The 16,368-nt window shown below is 34.4% G+C and overlaps 1 protein-coding gene and 1 long non-coding RNA gene across 2 annotated transcripts; both read right to left on the reverse strand.

The window, feature by feature from the left end:
• Nucleotides 1-1,618: 1,618 nt before the first annotated feature.
• LOC138894992 (uncharacterized) lies at nucleotides 1,619-3,080 on the reverse strand. Its single transcript, XR_011409178.1, has 3 exons — nucleotides 3,016-3,080; nucleotides 2,820-2,906; nucleotides 1,619-1,967 (listed from the first exon to the last, which is right to left on the reverse strand). It is a non-coding gene; the product is annotated as an uncharacterized lncRNA (long non-coding RNA).
• Nucleotides 3,081-12,970: 9,890 nt separating this feature from the next.
• LOC138894578 (uncharacterized) lies at nucleotides 12,971-13,810 on the reverse strand. Its single transcript, XM_070179282.1, has one exon. The coding sequence runs from the start codon at nucleotides 13,808-13,810 to the stop codon at nucleotides 12,971-12,973; it is 840 nt and encodes a 279-aa protein (XP_070035383.1).
• Nucleotides 13,811-16,368: the final 2,558 nt, after the last annotated feature.

Genomic DNA, 16,368 nt, shown 5'->3' on the forward strand with positions numbered 1-16,368 from the left:
CCTTCGTACATTCTACATAACAATTACTGTATTAAAGTCAAAATATCAAACCCAAGGTCAAGAGAATGCAAGTAAACTAAGTGCATTGAAACAATCAAGAACATGAAGCAGCATTATGCAAATGAACACACACACACACATATGGAGTTTGGACAACTTTTTGAATTATTTTGGAGAAACATTTTTGGAAAAAGAATGTGTTTGGATGACCGTGCAAATATCTTTTTGAAATACCTGCTCATATTAGGATTAATGTGTGTTCCCTACGAGCACAAAACCAAATTGAAAAATATTGCTCCGTAGGACTTCCAACCAAACATTCAAGTTGTTACTTTCTCACACACATGCATACATATACCTACATATACTATTACTTATATGCACGATATAATTTTTCAACTAAAAGAGTAGAAGATAGAAAAGTGAGTTTGCTTCACTACCATCAATGGTATGATTTTTATTTCTCGTCAACAAAGCAATCAATCAAGTTTACTAATTAGAGGGTGCAGCCAAATTACACTAAATCATAACACTTTTTAAAGAAGGAAGTAACACGCTTGGTCGGACTCTAACTTAAATAGGATGCCTCCTCTATAGTCAAGTCTATACATGCACAGACTCATGACTTGTTGCCCAGCTCCATTTAAGGAACAAGGCAAAACCAGCTTTAATATTGGGCCCAAACGGGAAACGAGAATTGGGATGGGTCCTGCTGTGATACCATGTTACATGTACCTTGAGTCTAACTCAACCCCAAAAGCTAGTTTATGAAGTGAGGATTGCCCAAGCGGCCAAGCCATATTAAGGAGATCCATCCCTTAAAGCACCGATGTCGGACTATTCACTGAGAGAAATGAAAGAGTGACGTAATACAGCAATAAGTTTGACAGCCTAAACCCGGCAGCACACAAGGCTCACAGTTTTTACCGGGGTTGTGTCAATATAAGTTTGTCTATGGCCAAGGACCTATTCTAATGGACCCAAGTCCAGTCCAGCAGACAGGTGATCCTACATTAAAGTGCAACACAGGATGCAGGTGCTAATGCAGTCCTGATTAAGATTATGCAAAATGCATAACAAGCCATCCAAATCCAAGAATATCTACATAAGTCATATTTGTGTGAATGCTTCATCTAACTGGTTTTGTTTGATGAACTCCTAAATTAAGGAAAGAACCACTGACATGTTAAAGTGACTACCATGCAGGCAAAAAAAATCCTTTTTAGACACTCGAAGAATTTAGCATCGAAGTGAAAACAATTAGAGTTCATCAAAAACCTTACTCAGCACGCTCAGGCATTCCAACCGAAGCATGGACAAAACATCGCCTATTCTGACACCCCAAACGCCCAGGCCTACTAACTAAAGCGTGGACAACATAATATGGGGTCTAAGATCGGGTAAACCAAGAATTGGAATGCGCCTTAGCTAATACCATGGCAAGGAAATGGATTGCCTAACTCAATCCCAAAAGCTAGATCATGAAATGGGAGTGTCCAAGACCGTATAAGGAGATCACCTCAACCGATGTTGGACAGTAACATAATTTAGAAAGTTTTAAATCCATTGAAGACTTTGAAGCAAGTTTGATGATAAGATGAATTGGAAGAACCAGTCATTTTCTCTTTCTTCTTCAACAATTCCTTTTCTCATGTTGTATTGGTACAAACCAGTAAACTCTTCTCTTTCTGGATCGTGTGTTTACAAATTAGTCATTTACTAAAGTCACGACACTAACATTCATGGTTTCTAGTTTCCTGTATGACAAACTAAATGTATAGAGATTTATGCCGATACCCCATTCCATCTTTGGTTACGCTTTAAAATACAAGAGTCTTGTCTTTCTCATATGGTAAATCACCCAGCTCACAATATGATTTAATTGCTTTTGCTAGACACTGTTTCTCAAGATCCTCAGACTTCTGAATATAGCTCCGCAAATTATCTCTATGGGAAACTCTTTCAACCTGGAAGAACAAAGTTCTGTAAAAGCCGGAAGCTGAAATCATAAAATGATGGTGATCATTTAGCAGATGATGCGAGCAGTTTCTCAAATGATATGTAGATTTCTTAGAGGCAAATTGGCTAAGATGGAAACTGAATACTTGTATATGATCTGAAAATTTTGACTTAGAAATGCATTTATCTTTTTATAATTTCCTTTCCTTTGCTTCTATTCCTTCAAAAGAACTAACCTCTCAGGTCTGCCTTCGTACATTCTACATAACAATTACTGTATTAAAGTCAAAATATCAAACCCAATGTCAAGAGAATGCAAGTAAACTAAGTGCATTGAAACAATCAAGAACATGAAGCAGCATTATGCAAATGAACACACACACACATATGGAGTTTGGACAGCTTTTTGAATTATTTTGGAGAAACATTTTTGGAAAAAGAATGTGTTTGGATGACCGTGCAAATATCTTTTTGAAACACCTGCTCATATTAGGATTAATGTGTGTTCCCTACGAGCACAAAACCAAATTGAAAAATATTGCTCCGTAGGACTTCCAACCAAAAATTCATAACATTCAAGTTGTTACTTTCTCATGAGAATGGTCTGTTTAACGGAGAATTCGTCTTTGGAAAAATGTAAAAACGAACATCCGTTAATAAGTTTACAAAGTAATGATACATAAAAATATGATTGAAGGCATACCGCATACCTTTAGCTTCACGAAACAGAATCAAAAGAAAGAGAAAAGGTAAGACTGCAATCATATAATGATATGCTGTTTAGAGTTCCAATGCAAACAAAAAAAGGTCACAAATATTAAAGCCATTACATGGTTAGTAATAGACATAAGAATACTTACCATTTGCTCGATGAAGGGACCTACATCGAGTCCTTCACTAACAAAGTGACTTGTTGCACCAATCAACTTAAAACCAGCCTCAAAAGCCTATCAAACGAATAAAAAGCCTCAAGGTTGTATACCATCACAAAAGAAGAAATCTCAAAATAGAAGAGTGGAAAATAACCATTTAAGAAAAGGAGTCTGGAAATTGAACCTGCTTAGATGGACTGCCACCCTCGAATAATGACAAAATTAAAGGCCATGGTGAATATTAATGATATTTCCCATAACTTAAGGATATTCGTTAGGAGTGTTATAATGGTGGCAGTCGTTCCACGATAACAAGTAGTAATATTTTATAAGTATTTTCCACGATAACTAATTTTTCCAATAGCAAATAAATAGTATAATGAAGAAATTGCATACGCTTAACCCTATTATTACAGAATTTATATCAACAGGAAGCCTACCATTCTGCCACCCGTGCAACAAAAATAAAAGAGCATCAACCATCCAAAAAAGATATGCCTATTTTGGTTCAACAACAACAAAATCCGCTAACTTTCTTGAGGGAATTTTCACACACTCGCTCTTCCTGATAGCAGTGGCAGCAGGTTGATAATTCTTGTCCTCCGTGGCTGCCAAGGTGTTACTGCTTATGTTACTAGGAAGTAACCAAATTGTTGATTCAGTGCTATAACAATTTCCTCTTATTGATACAACAATCACATTAAGTCACTGCAGAATATTCAATGTTTTTTTATTCTCATTTTCTTTGACAAGCAAATTTAATAAAGCTCATCACGTACGATCAATCAAAATTTCATATAGAAGAGGAATGTAGTAATCAGGTACGACCATGTCCAAGCATGAAGCTATGAAGACTTACAGATTTGAGTGACCTTTTCGCAAATTTACAAACATGCGGACCAAAGTTTGGGGACACCTATCTCAAGAGGAGGTTCATGTCCTCCCTTCGGTTCGTTTAGGACTCTATTTTTCTCTTCCCAAAATCACATCAACATTTCATATCTATGTATGTTTATTTATCACATTTGGCCAACTACCAAATGTGGGGTATGACAAGTCCACCACAACCACAAGCACCGGTGGACCTTTAGGCACGTTTGCTTACATATATAGTACGGCATCTTTGTCGTCTTTTTTTGTACTGAGATTTTTACACGCCTAATCCCTTTCCAAAAAGTATTTAAAAAAGAACATTAATTTTAATTTAATCCACAAATAACAATTTCTTTTACAATACTAGCATATTATAAAAGTTAGGCACATCATTGATGAGTGAACGGAAGACATAAATTATGGGATCTAAAAATCACAATTAAATAGTAGTAACTAATTTCTCTCACGTGGAGCCTTCGATATTAAAATTGAATCTACAATAAATCTTTTCAACTGAGTTTTTCTTTTCAATTTTTTCCTCTTCTCGACATTTATTTCATTCTCTCTCCCACACATGTATTATTCGAAGTATATTACTAGCAAATACCTTATCAGAAAAAAATCTAAAATTTTAATATGCCATTAATATGAAATATATCAGATAAACTTATTATATAGACATAACGTATACAAATATATATGTTATATTAGTGAAAAATATAAATGGTATATTGATGATATATATTTAAATATAAATATGAGTATAAGCAACATATGTATGTATACATGATTTTTCTTAGAAAATACATGATTTATAATGTATATATATCTCAAATATACATTATAGTTTTTACAAAATATATGTATTTTATTACTTTCAGAATATACGATGTATAATTTCACTAGAGTTATGTTATATAAATAGCCCATGTATTTTTTTACTGGTAAAAATATCCAATGTATGGAAAGTAGAAAATTTGTTATGGCAAGTTCTCAACATAAAAATAGGAAAATATATTACGTTGTGGAATGAATTAGTTTCTAACCATTTAAATGTTTTAGGTAATGGATTGGTTTCAAGAGAAGATATAGGAAAAGATATTAAAAAGTAATAGGAGTATATTTAGTAGTAGCTTGATTGTCGCTCGAAATTTATTATTATCATATCTGAATTTATTGGAACCTGCTATATATAAAAATATTTTACTGTCATACTTGTTAATCATTATTGCCTTACTTGTTAATAAAAATATATATATAAGTTTAAAAATAATAATGCATTAATTATTTTCTTGGGCCTTGGTGAGAATGGTTACAAGTAATTAAACTCAAAATCATAATTCTCAAACCTATTATGCTTCCCCTACTGTCACTAAATTATTTCTAGCATATTCAAAAGCAAGACATAATATTATAGCGATTATGAATAGCAATCTACAATGTATTGAATATATTTCCTTATCGTATGATTTGGATTTATCTTTTTAATATTTAATCTTCTATAGACTTTATTCATGAATTCCAGCTTGGTTAATATCTTTTCACTCGTGTGATTTATATTTTCTTTATCTTTGCTTAGTTTCTTTTACGCTACTATAGAATAGTTAATGGATCTATACTCTCGCTATCCTTCATATTTTCTTAATAATCAGCCTTTAAACAGTAAAAATATCTAGAGAATTTTGTTAAGTCCTATAAAAGTGCGTATGTTATTGCATTCTACTAGTAACTTTTACAAGACCTTGACAAAAATACCAAAAATTAATCGAATCATATCGATACCGAAGAGAAGCCGACATGATTTGGACGATTTCGAAAAGTCTAATTTGGTTATACATAATAGAATAAATGAAAAATTTGTACGGTACGAATTTTATAAAACAACTGACCGAACCGAACCATTGACACCCCTAGGTCATGTTTATTGCTTTTACTAGGATGTCCAAAATTTTGGGAGAAAACTGACAAAAATGGTCTCGTATATTTTGGTATGGTTGTTTTGGTTATGCCACACTTCATTTTTTTTCCATGTGGGGTAAACAATTTTTTTAATTAAAGTGACATTATTCGAAAAAAAAATTATTATATTAATTTAGGAGTCATCACTTGGAATAGTATAAGTTCAGTGTTTCAAGTCATTTTTTATTAAATCACTAATCAAGAAAAGTTTTGACTCCATTTATAGTCCGCGAACATAGAAGACCAGGTATGAAATTCTATTGATTGGAGAGAAGTATGAGGCACTCCCTGAATTATGTATTTCGGGCACCACCGATTTATTAATTCCTACTTGACTTAAAAAGATTTTGGATAAACTATGTCTTATTGGGCTTGCATGTTTTGCCTATGTTCGCTTTCAATTGTTGAAAATTATTAATCACAAACTAGGACCGGTTTCCCCGACCCTAGCCTTCACTCACCAAGATAAGTATTCCCGAACTTAGTTTGTGCGTTGGACTCTAAAGAATTAAGTCTAACATGATTAAAGGAAATTATTTGAGTAATTAGGTCAAGACGTGTCTCCACGACCTTGCTTTTTATTTATGTCTTTGTTTCGAAACGAGTATCCTAACATCGGGTAGGACAAATTTATTAACTTTGATGAGTTTAAAGCTCTTTTGGATAAAGTTGTTAATTATCGAATAAATGACATTGTATAGCCACTGTAAAAATACTAGCTGAAAAAATATATAGAATTTATATATTTTTTGTATATATATACATTATGTATGTTATATATAAAATTTAAACACATTTGTAACTATCAGATGTTAATAGTTTCTGATGCGGACTAAAAGTGATAATACCCCTTAATTATGTGTCTAACTTTGTTATGAAAGACTAGACGGACATCTTCTTTGAAGAAGATTAAGTTAGCCCAATTTTTGTGAATGGGCTTAACATTTGTTTTTGGAGTTGAGCCCATTTAAATATTTCATTGCAATGGGCTTGGGGAAAATAAATTTCTTCTAGCCCGATGCGCTGAAAGGCCCTAAGATTAATTATACTACAAGGGTACTAGATTATTAATATGGGATATATTATACATAGGATTTCCCATAGAAACCAAAAAAATAAAATCCTTATTCTACACATCAAAATAATTAATTTAAATATTATTATAGTATATTATTTCGGTATATAGGTATACCATTACAGTATACTGTTGTAGTATAACTGTACAATCTTATAGTATATTTTGATACTGTAGCGGTATATCATTGGTTAAATGTATTTATTCAAGTTTCAGTTAAAATATTGCATATTATTACAATATATAATTTTGTTAGCTCTTTTTAAAAAAAGGGCAGCCCGATTCACTAAGCTTCCGCTATGCGCGGGGTCCGGAGAAGGGCCGCACCATAAGGGTCTATTGTACACAGCCTTACCCCGTATTTTTTTAGCTCTTTTTAAATTTAAAATAATTTCATTTTATTTCGTTTTTCTTTGCCATTAGTTTGTATATCATATAATAAGTCATACTCTATTAATAATAATTCTCAAAGTTAGTTAATCGCAATATATGGCCAGGGACGGATGTAACCTTTGGGATACGAGTTCAACTGAACCAATAACTTTCGATACAAAATATGGATTTATATGTAAAATTCTATTAAAATCTCAACAAGTATCAAATTTGAACCCATAATCTTAACATCACAATGAGTTCAACGCTAAATTCTTAAAAGCTGAACCATTAAATTTAAATTCCGGATTAGTCTCTGTATGTGGTTGAAGAGTTAACTTATCGATGGAGTTCATTAATGAGACGTTTTGGATCGGGAGCTCTTGATCTATGAATGGAGAAAAAAAAGTACAAAGAAGCTCTTTAAGCCTTTAAATAGAAGCACATATGATGATGAGATGAATAACATGCAATGTAGGAAAAAATAATAGGAGCGGAAAAACACAAACCAACATAAAGTAACTAATGGGAAAAGGGAAAGTCAGCGAAAAGTTAAGATAAATAGGAAAAAACATGGGAGAGAAAACACAAAACAGAGAGAGTAATTAATTAATGGGGAAAAGGGAATGTCAAGGTAAATTTTGGATCTAATGGGTGTATTATATAAAAAGCTTAGAGTGGGTAATTAGTTTGGCCCAAATGAGCATTTTGTGTAGATTTTCCTACTAACATTGCTTAGTTATTCTAATTAGCGATATAACTAATATTACTAATGTTGGTTTAGATTTGGGCTAACTTTAATATCCTACACATTAGCCTGATTGAAGTTGTCCCAGGACAAACTCAGGGCCAATACGACATGAAGTTAAGTGTCGAAGGCTAGCAACCCATCTTATTTAAAACTTGGCCAAATGAACTAGATCTTTGATTAATAGCTACCATCTAACCTTTCAATTGCAACCACTATTGAGTTAATTAATTGAAGCTAACATTTCAAAATTTGCGAATTAAGGAAAACGGCCACTATAACGCTAGATAATGTGCTAAAGAAGGGAGCACCAAGGACATGGGTTTGCGAAGACCATAAGGTGGATTCATTTGGGTCATAAGTGGCATTCAGTGGAACAATCGTGACACAAAATTAACACTAACCTGATCTATACATGATGCATCGTGTAAGTGGAGCTTGTGCAGATTCAAAACACACTCCAATACATATATATATACTATATAACAGCTACTCATTTACAAATTCAAATTACTATTTCACTTCTCTAAGAATAGCTATTTTGCCGCCAATTTCATTTCTCAACAATGATCATCCCAACAGTGAAGCTAATTTCGGAACTTCCTCCAAGTAAGTAGTAGATCCATGATCGATCACAATCATCTTCTTCACATATTTCTATTTTTTTCATCCACATTCGACTATCGTGCGAATTATCAGAAACATGATTTTGTCTTCCTTATTTTGTTTTGCTCTGTGTTTGTAGTAATTGGTCAAAATCTTATTAAAATAAATAGCTATTCAAACATGAAATTAAGGCAAAACAACTACACAATTAGTTTCACAAACTCCAATGCTTCCATTGTGTAGTTTCATAAATTACACAATTAGTTTCGCACCTCATAAATACTAGGAATTTGGTCAGAGCTTGGGGAGGAGACTGGAGAGAATCGACGACTTTTCTGGAAACTTATACCCATGGATATAAAGGAGTCTTTCTCAATACTATAAGAATAAAAAAAATGTATTCGAAAAGCCTACCAAAAGTCGTAGTTTTCATTATCAAAATTTAAAAAATTGCGTTGTTGATTCAGAAAATTATTCTGTCTTATTAGAACGACAATCGAGTTTTTCCTTGATCCAATTGAATTTCCCCAACTTCTATGCAATAATCATCTCTTAAAGGCTTAAAATATTTTGGATTTTTTACTATTAAACCTGTTGCACTTTCAAAAGTAATAGTGGAGTACTTAATTACTGAGTTTAGTTGAATCTCGTAAAGTAAATTTTAATCACCTCTACATGTATGTGTGTATTTTTACCACTCTCTTATGTTAGATGGTGGATATATATATAAATTATTGGTGTTTTATGTTGAATTTTTATATTGTAGGAGTTACAACCGATGATGTTTGTATGTTAGATGGTGGATCCATAAACGATTAGTGTTTTATGTTGGATTTCGAGATTGTAGAGTTACAACAAATGATGTTTTGGGCTCATACATACTTAGGCCCAAACTGAATGTTTTTACTGTAATAAAAGACACCTATTCTAAGCAAAAGCATTAACTAGACACGTGTCTAGCCACGTTTCTCTTTTTATCTTCCCCGTGCTTTTGATTGCTTTTTTTGTTTTTGTTTTTTCAGGTAAAGTGCTATCTCTGTACTTTACTTTTGATTGCTTTTATTATTTCTTTTTTCAGGCAAGGACGAATGGACCAATAAATTCTGTAAATCGCTTGTAGATTTGTTCGCGGCATTGTTCCATACCAGAAACAGAATCCCAAATCAACAAGGTCTCATCCCCAAAAGTTTCTTAATGCAAATTTGGATCGAAGAAGGGAGCACCCTCACCGTTAGGGATACTCCATTCGCTATGGCATTTCAAATGGGTAGTGATGAGCTCGAGCGATACCGGGATCAGACTTTGACACGGGACATCCCTAGCAACTTAAGGGATTTCCAATACAGAGGGGAATTTTTGCACTATGAACTTGCCAAGAGCATGTGAGTTAGTCTTTCTAGATATTTTCCTTTGTTCTTTGAGCGGCGGCCTGTTGCTCTGTTTGAACTACTCACTACTTCAAGAGACTCACTCTTTCCCATAAATGAGTTCATGGAGATTAAAGAAGAACTGCATAAAATTGGCTTGAAAACCTCATTCAGCATGGGATTTGATTTTGCCGCACAAGGGCAAATGCAAGTTTCTACTCAAGAAAATGAGCAAGCTTTGGTTACTGCACCCGTAACCTTGTTAACCTCATAAGGAAACCAACAGAATTTCGTTTCTGGTCAAGGAAATGAGCAAGCTTTGATTGCTGCACCCTTACCCTTGCTAACCTCAAAAGGAAACCAACAGAATTTGGTACCTAGTCAAGGAAATGAGCAAGCTTTGATTGTTGCGCCCTCACCCTTGCTAGCCTCAAAAGGAAACCAACAGAATTTGATTTTTGGTCCCTTGCTAACCTCAAAAGGAAAAGAGAAAGAGGGAGATAATGTTCTTCCCTCATTTGGTAAGTCGTTGTTATTAATTTTATCACCTATACCTCCCCTGAACTTCTAACTTCTAACTTCTTTTATGGCACAGGTTATTATCCCATGGTTGTTGCAACCCTGGTCAACCTCAAGACCAACATGGTCTTTGACTAGAAAGGGTCAGACTTCTCCATCCTCCAATTGAGAAAATATATTGAGGGAGTTTTTGGGTGGACATGATCTAGTATAGGATTTGATATCTTTTCACTTAATGAAAATGAAGAGAGGGTCAAGATGTTAGATTGTGACACGCTAGTAAAAGAATTCTTAGATAACAGCCGATTTATGTACCATGTGGAGGTCGAGAGGGTAGATCTAAGAGGGCAGCCTGAACCTAAAAATGGGACCTTTGACATTTTACCCGGAGATTTTTTAAAGATTTACGACGCCATTCAAAAGAGTCCTCATTACAACACACATGCAGCAAAAGACACAAAGATGCAGAAGTTGTTTAGGAGCAAGTTTTTGCACATTTATGTGAACGAGTTTCAGTTTTTTTGGCCAACTTTCTGATGTTTTCTTTTGCAGCGTTTAGAAAAACCGTTACAAGATGGCGTGACAAGTTTATCCTGGCTCCATCGAAGAGACAGAAAAGTGGATAACATTCACAAGAAGCCGACTCTGGTCGGCCACAAGAATTGGCGCCGACGGCTATTGTTCCACCTTCATTGCCTCATTTTGGCACCTCTTCTCAACTGGTGTTGGTGCCTACAAACATTGATAGGCCACAAGGATTGCTACCGCCCTCTATGGTTCAGCAAGTCCCGACTACTAACACTCTTTCCCAGCCACCAGAACTTTTAACCTTTGCCCCTAACTTCATTCCTCACATTTGACCCTCAACTCTCAACAAATGTTTTGCAATTTATGGACTCTACCAAATGTGGGGTATGACAAGTCCACCACAACCACAAGCACCGGTGTACCTTTAGGCACGTTTGCTTACATATATAGTACGACATCTTTGTCGTCTTTTAATGTTTTTGTACTGAGATTTTTACACGCCTAATCCCTTTCCAAAAAGTATTTAAAAAAAGAACATTAATTTTAATTTAATCCACAAATAACAATTGTTATTTACAATACTAGCATATTGTAAAATTTAGGCACATCATTGATGAGTGAAGGGAAGACATAAATTATGGGATCTAAAATTCACAATTAAATAGTAGTAGCTAATTTTTTTCACGTGGAGTCTTCGATATTAAAATTGAATCTATAATAAATATTTTCAACTAAGTTTTTCTTTTTAATTTTATCCTCTTTTCAACATTTATTTATTTTTCTCTCATACACAACATGTATTGTTCAAAGTATATTACTAGCAAACACCTTATCAGAAAAAAATCTAAAATTTTAAGTGCCCTAGCAGTTTCTAGGAGATACTTGTATTTTCTTTCCACTATCCCATTTTGTTGTGGTGTGTAGGGGCAAGTTTTCTGATGAATGATGCCTTTGAATTGGTAGAATGTGGTAGCTTCGTGACTGGTAAACTCCAACCCATTATCAGATCTGATGGTCTTAACAGAGGTGTTAAATTGATTTTCAATTATGGTTGTAAAGGCCTTGAGGGTTTGAAGAGCATTGCTCTTACAACTTAATAAATGTGTCCAAGTGGATCTACTGAAATCATCTACTAGTGTGAGAAAATACTTGTAATTGTCATGAGTATTGACATGGTATATGTCAATATGTATCAACTCAAATATTTGGGTAGAGGTACTGGTTCTTTGTGGGAATGGAAGTCTGGCTTGTCTAGCCATATGGAAAATTGAACAGATAAATGGTTGTCTGGGTGAGAAAAGTACAGGTATAGAGGGCATTCCTCTCATTTTGAAAAAGAAAACATGACCAAGCCTATTGTGCCACAAGAGATTCACATCATACTTATCAAACACAACTGAGGAGTCATTCTTATTATTGTGAGTGGATGTATTTACATTTGATGAATGATGATATGAATGATTAGGAATTCTGAAGCCTTCACTATTTACACTAGTAGAGGAAAAACAGTTGCAACAAGAACCCGATACATTAAAATTTGTGAAAGTGCTTTTACCCTTTAGACACTTGGAACACAGATAGTATAGTCCCTCCCTGCTACTACCAATCACCTGAGGCCTCTTCACTGAAGGGGCCTCTAATAGACACAGTGCATTAATAAAGAGCACAATACATTTAAGATGCATTGCAAGAGAGTGGACATAGATTAGATTGTATTTGAAAGAAGGAACATATAGGACTTTGTGTAGGATGATTTCAGGACTGAATATCACATCTCCAAATTCAAGTACTTTCACCTTATATCTATTTGGTAGGCTAATCAATAAAGGATATGGTAGAGGGGTGATATTGCTAAGTGTTATCTTATTAAAAGTCATATGGTTAGATGCTCCTAATTCTATGATCCAAATGTCAGACTTTTATTCAAATCATTTGCATGATGGTTTGTCAAAATCAATAGAAGAGGTGCAGACTATAATACCTGCGAAATTGACAGCAGCATTAGTAATGTTGGAATTGATGGAGGGTCCTCCTGTGTTGCCTATTTGAAAGTGCTGCAGCAGACTCATTATCTACCCATACTGTTCTCTTGTTAGGTTGCCATTTTGATTCTCACATGTGCAACTGAATCATCTTCCTTATCATGAAGTAAATCAGCTGGAACTCCATGTATGTTTGCCACAACTCCTTTTCCTCTGTTGAACTTGTGACTCTGAGTCTGATTTGAGCTGTTATTCTGATTGAACTGTTGAGCATTGGCCCGATTAAAATTCTGATTGTTGTATGAATTTCCTTGGGGATACCCATGTAACTTGTAACATTTCTCCTTTGTGTGACCCGGTTTCTTGCAATAGTCACAGATTGGGCGACCTTTGTTATTTGCAGTGTAGTGTGTTTTGAAGTTCCTAGCTCCGAATGGATTTTGATGTTGTGTAGATGTGGCATTCACATATAGTGAAGTAGACTCGAGATTTAATTGATTACTTAACTTGAATTTCCTTTGATTCTCTTCCTGTATTAGGTGGGATAAAGCCTGTGCCAAAGACGGTAGAGGTTTCATCATCAAAATGCTTCCTCGCACTATTATATAGACCTCATTTAAGCCCATAAAAAATTGAACGAGTCGTCGATCCTGTTCTGCTTTATGCATCGTTTCCTTTAATCCACACGTACAAACACAGTTGCACTGAGACTTAGCACTCACTGTGTTTAATTCTTTCCACAATCTCTTCATTCGTGTATAGTAGGCAATGATGTCTAATGAACCCTGAACAAGATCGTTGACCTCCTTTTGGATTTGATAAAATTTTGCTCCATTTGTTTGATCATATCGATCTTCCAGCTCCCTCCATAGCTCGACTGAGTCATTAACATACGCAACACTGTCATAGGTCTCTTTTTCGAGGGAATTGAGAATCCAGGAGGTCACCATATCGTCGCATCTCTCCCATTGGCAAAATTGAGGTGAATTAAGGCTAGGTTTCCTACATTCCCCATTTATGAACCCTTATTTGTTTTTGACCGATAGAGCTCGTAACACATTTCTTCTCCAAGACCTATATCCAATTCCATCGAATGGAACTGGCACTAGCAGTACTCCAGGACTATCAGAAGGATGAATGTACAGAGGACTGCTCGCATCGATGGTCGGCTGGTCATTTCTGGTCGTATTGGGCGTTGTTTCTTCGCTTTGATTGATGGCCATTTGAGAAGCTATAATCGATGAAATTAACCAATATATCAACCGACTTTGTGAGTAGATAGATCGATTTTACTGAAAATCTTTGATCAGTATGAAAATTGCAGTATCAATCGAGGAATCTAAAAACCCTAGTATACGAAAGGGAAAAAGAGATTTTGAGATACTGAAAGAGGAATTCCGGTAGAATTCGAGTAGATACGTTCAACCGGGCTCTGATACCATATTTAGATTAGCTCGAAACTGGAAAAATCAAGCTCATGCAAGACTTCCAATGGAGGTTCTCGAGAGTTCTAAGAGAGCAGAGAGAGAGAGAGAGTAAAGAATAGAATGTGAAATGATATTCTGCTTATCTCAACATTATTGCAAAATGTGTATATATGTACATGTACAGGTATGACAGCTAATACAACTAGACTAATTGTATAACTACTGCATAACTACTACAACTAATAGTGTATAGTTACATGCTGACTCGCCACAAATATGTACAACTACACAATAATTTAAGACTCTCAATAACAACGTTGAGCACTTTCTTTCTTTCTTCTCTCTCTCCAAATTTGCAAATTTTTCTCCTTCTGCCTTCTGTTAGAATGTATTGATTCAATATTCAACAGAAATGGTCTCAAGCTCAAAGCCACTATTCCTTAACCCATGGTTTGTAATACGATTGCCCTATTATCATGGAGTTAACCGTGTTTTAGAAGGTGTATTTTGTGCTTGAATTTTCCATCTATGTTTCTCTTCTTAAGGATTTCAAATACAAGTCTATTAAAACTTTTTACATGCATATGATATCTAAGCATGTATAGAAAATAACACTGGTTCATGTTCTTTGTTATAATAGACTTTCAAGATGGCCTTCAATTTGTGGTGAGTTTCGACTTATTTTTAATTTCTTTAGTATTTTGAGGGCTTATTATGTTAGTTTTTGTTGCCTGATTTGAATCTCTTCAGGATGTGGAATGGGGACTCGATATCTCATCATGCTATTTTTCCGATTCGAAATGTGAGGAAGATATCAATGGAATTGAAGGCAACAACTCAAGAAAAAATTGGTTTGAGTATTGCAAGTTTTCTTTCCATTTGGTTTCTATGTATATTCTTCTATATCATCAACCTTACATTTGTGGCAAACAAGAATGTGTTATTTGTATTCAGTCCAGTAATAAATCATGTACTTCTCCATCTCTACTTAATTTTTGGTTGATTTATTCTTGCGCGTTATGAAAGTTTGCTGCTAACTGATCATGAAAATAGATATTAGCCCATAATTTATACATAGTGGGATATGAGGGAGATAGAAGGAAAGTATTGTCAGGTGAAATTATGGGTGTTTAACGGGCGGGCTGGGACGGGCTGGACACAAAAAAAATCAGCCCGTCCGTTTAACGTTGCGGACTGTTAGCGGGCTGTACTTTTTCGAATTTTTTTTTGTCCATCCGGATTCAGGCTTAGAGGGCTGTTAGCGGGCCGTGCATTTTTTATTTTTTATTTTTAAAGTAAATTTTGTTTTTCTTATTCAATGTTATTGATTATTAAGTGTTTGCAAACTTTTAAGGCTTAGAATTAAACTTTGAAGTTTAAAGTTTTAAATTTGAAATTTGAATTTTATAATTTTAAAATTGAAAGTAAGTGACTACAAAAAATTATTTAATAAGACCAATAGGCAATATGTAAGGATCAAGCTTCGAAGACTTTCATTTGATATTTTTATTGAATAATATATAATACTTCAAATTAAGTTGCAAGTTCTTTTTTGATTTTGTTATTTTTGAACTTGCAAATTAAAAGTTTACAATAATTATATAAAAAAAATAGTATATCACATGCTTTGCATTATTTTTCTAAGTTCATCCATGTCAACATGAGGTTCTTGGTTTCCGGCATTGGTTGAATCAGAACTATAAACCATTATATCTTCAATTTCTTGGTCCTCCGCTTCATCTACCTCGTCACGCCCTTGATTTCACCGTTCTGATCTTATCCAATCTTTGAAGCACAATAGAATTTCCAAAGCGTTGCTACAGAAGAAGGAATATTTGCATCTACAACAGAAGAAGCATCAATAATGTTAGCATAATAATTATATAATGTTTCTAAATATTTGTGTAGATCAAAAATACAAGTGTCAATATCAGGATTTTCAGTTGGTCCAATATCCATATAAGAATATAAAACAGTGATTAATTGGCGACAAGTGGCCATTTTAATAGAAGGGTTTAAAATAGCACCAATTAGGTAAATAGGGAGAATTAGGTAGAAATATTTATCTAGCATATATTCAA

Source organism: Nicotiana tomentosiformis, chromosome 6, assembly GCF_000390325.3.
Source record: "Nicotiana tomentosiformis chromosome 6, ASM39032v3, whole genome shotgun sequence".
Taxonomy (NCBI): domain Eukaryota; kingdom Viridiplantae; phylum Streptophyta; class Magnoliopsida; order Solanales; family Solanaceae; genus Nicotiana; species Nicotiana tomentosiformis.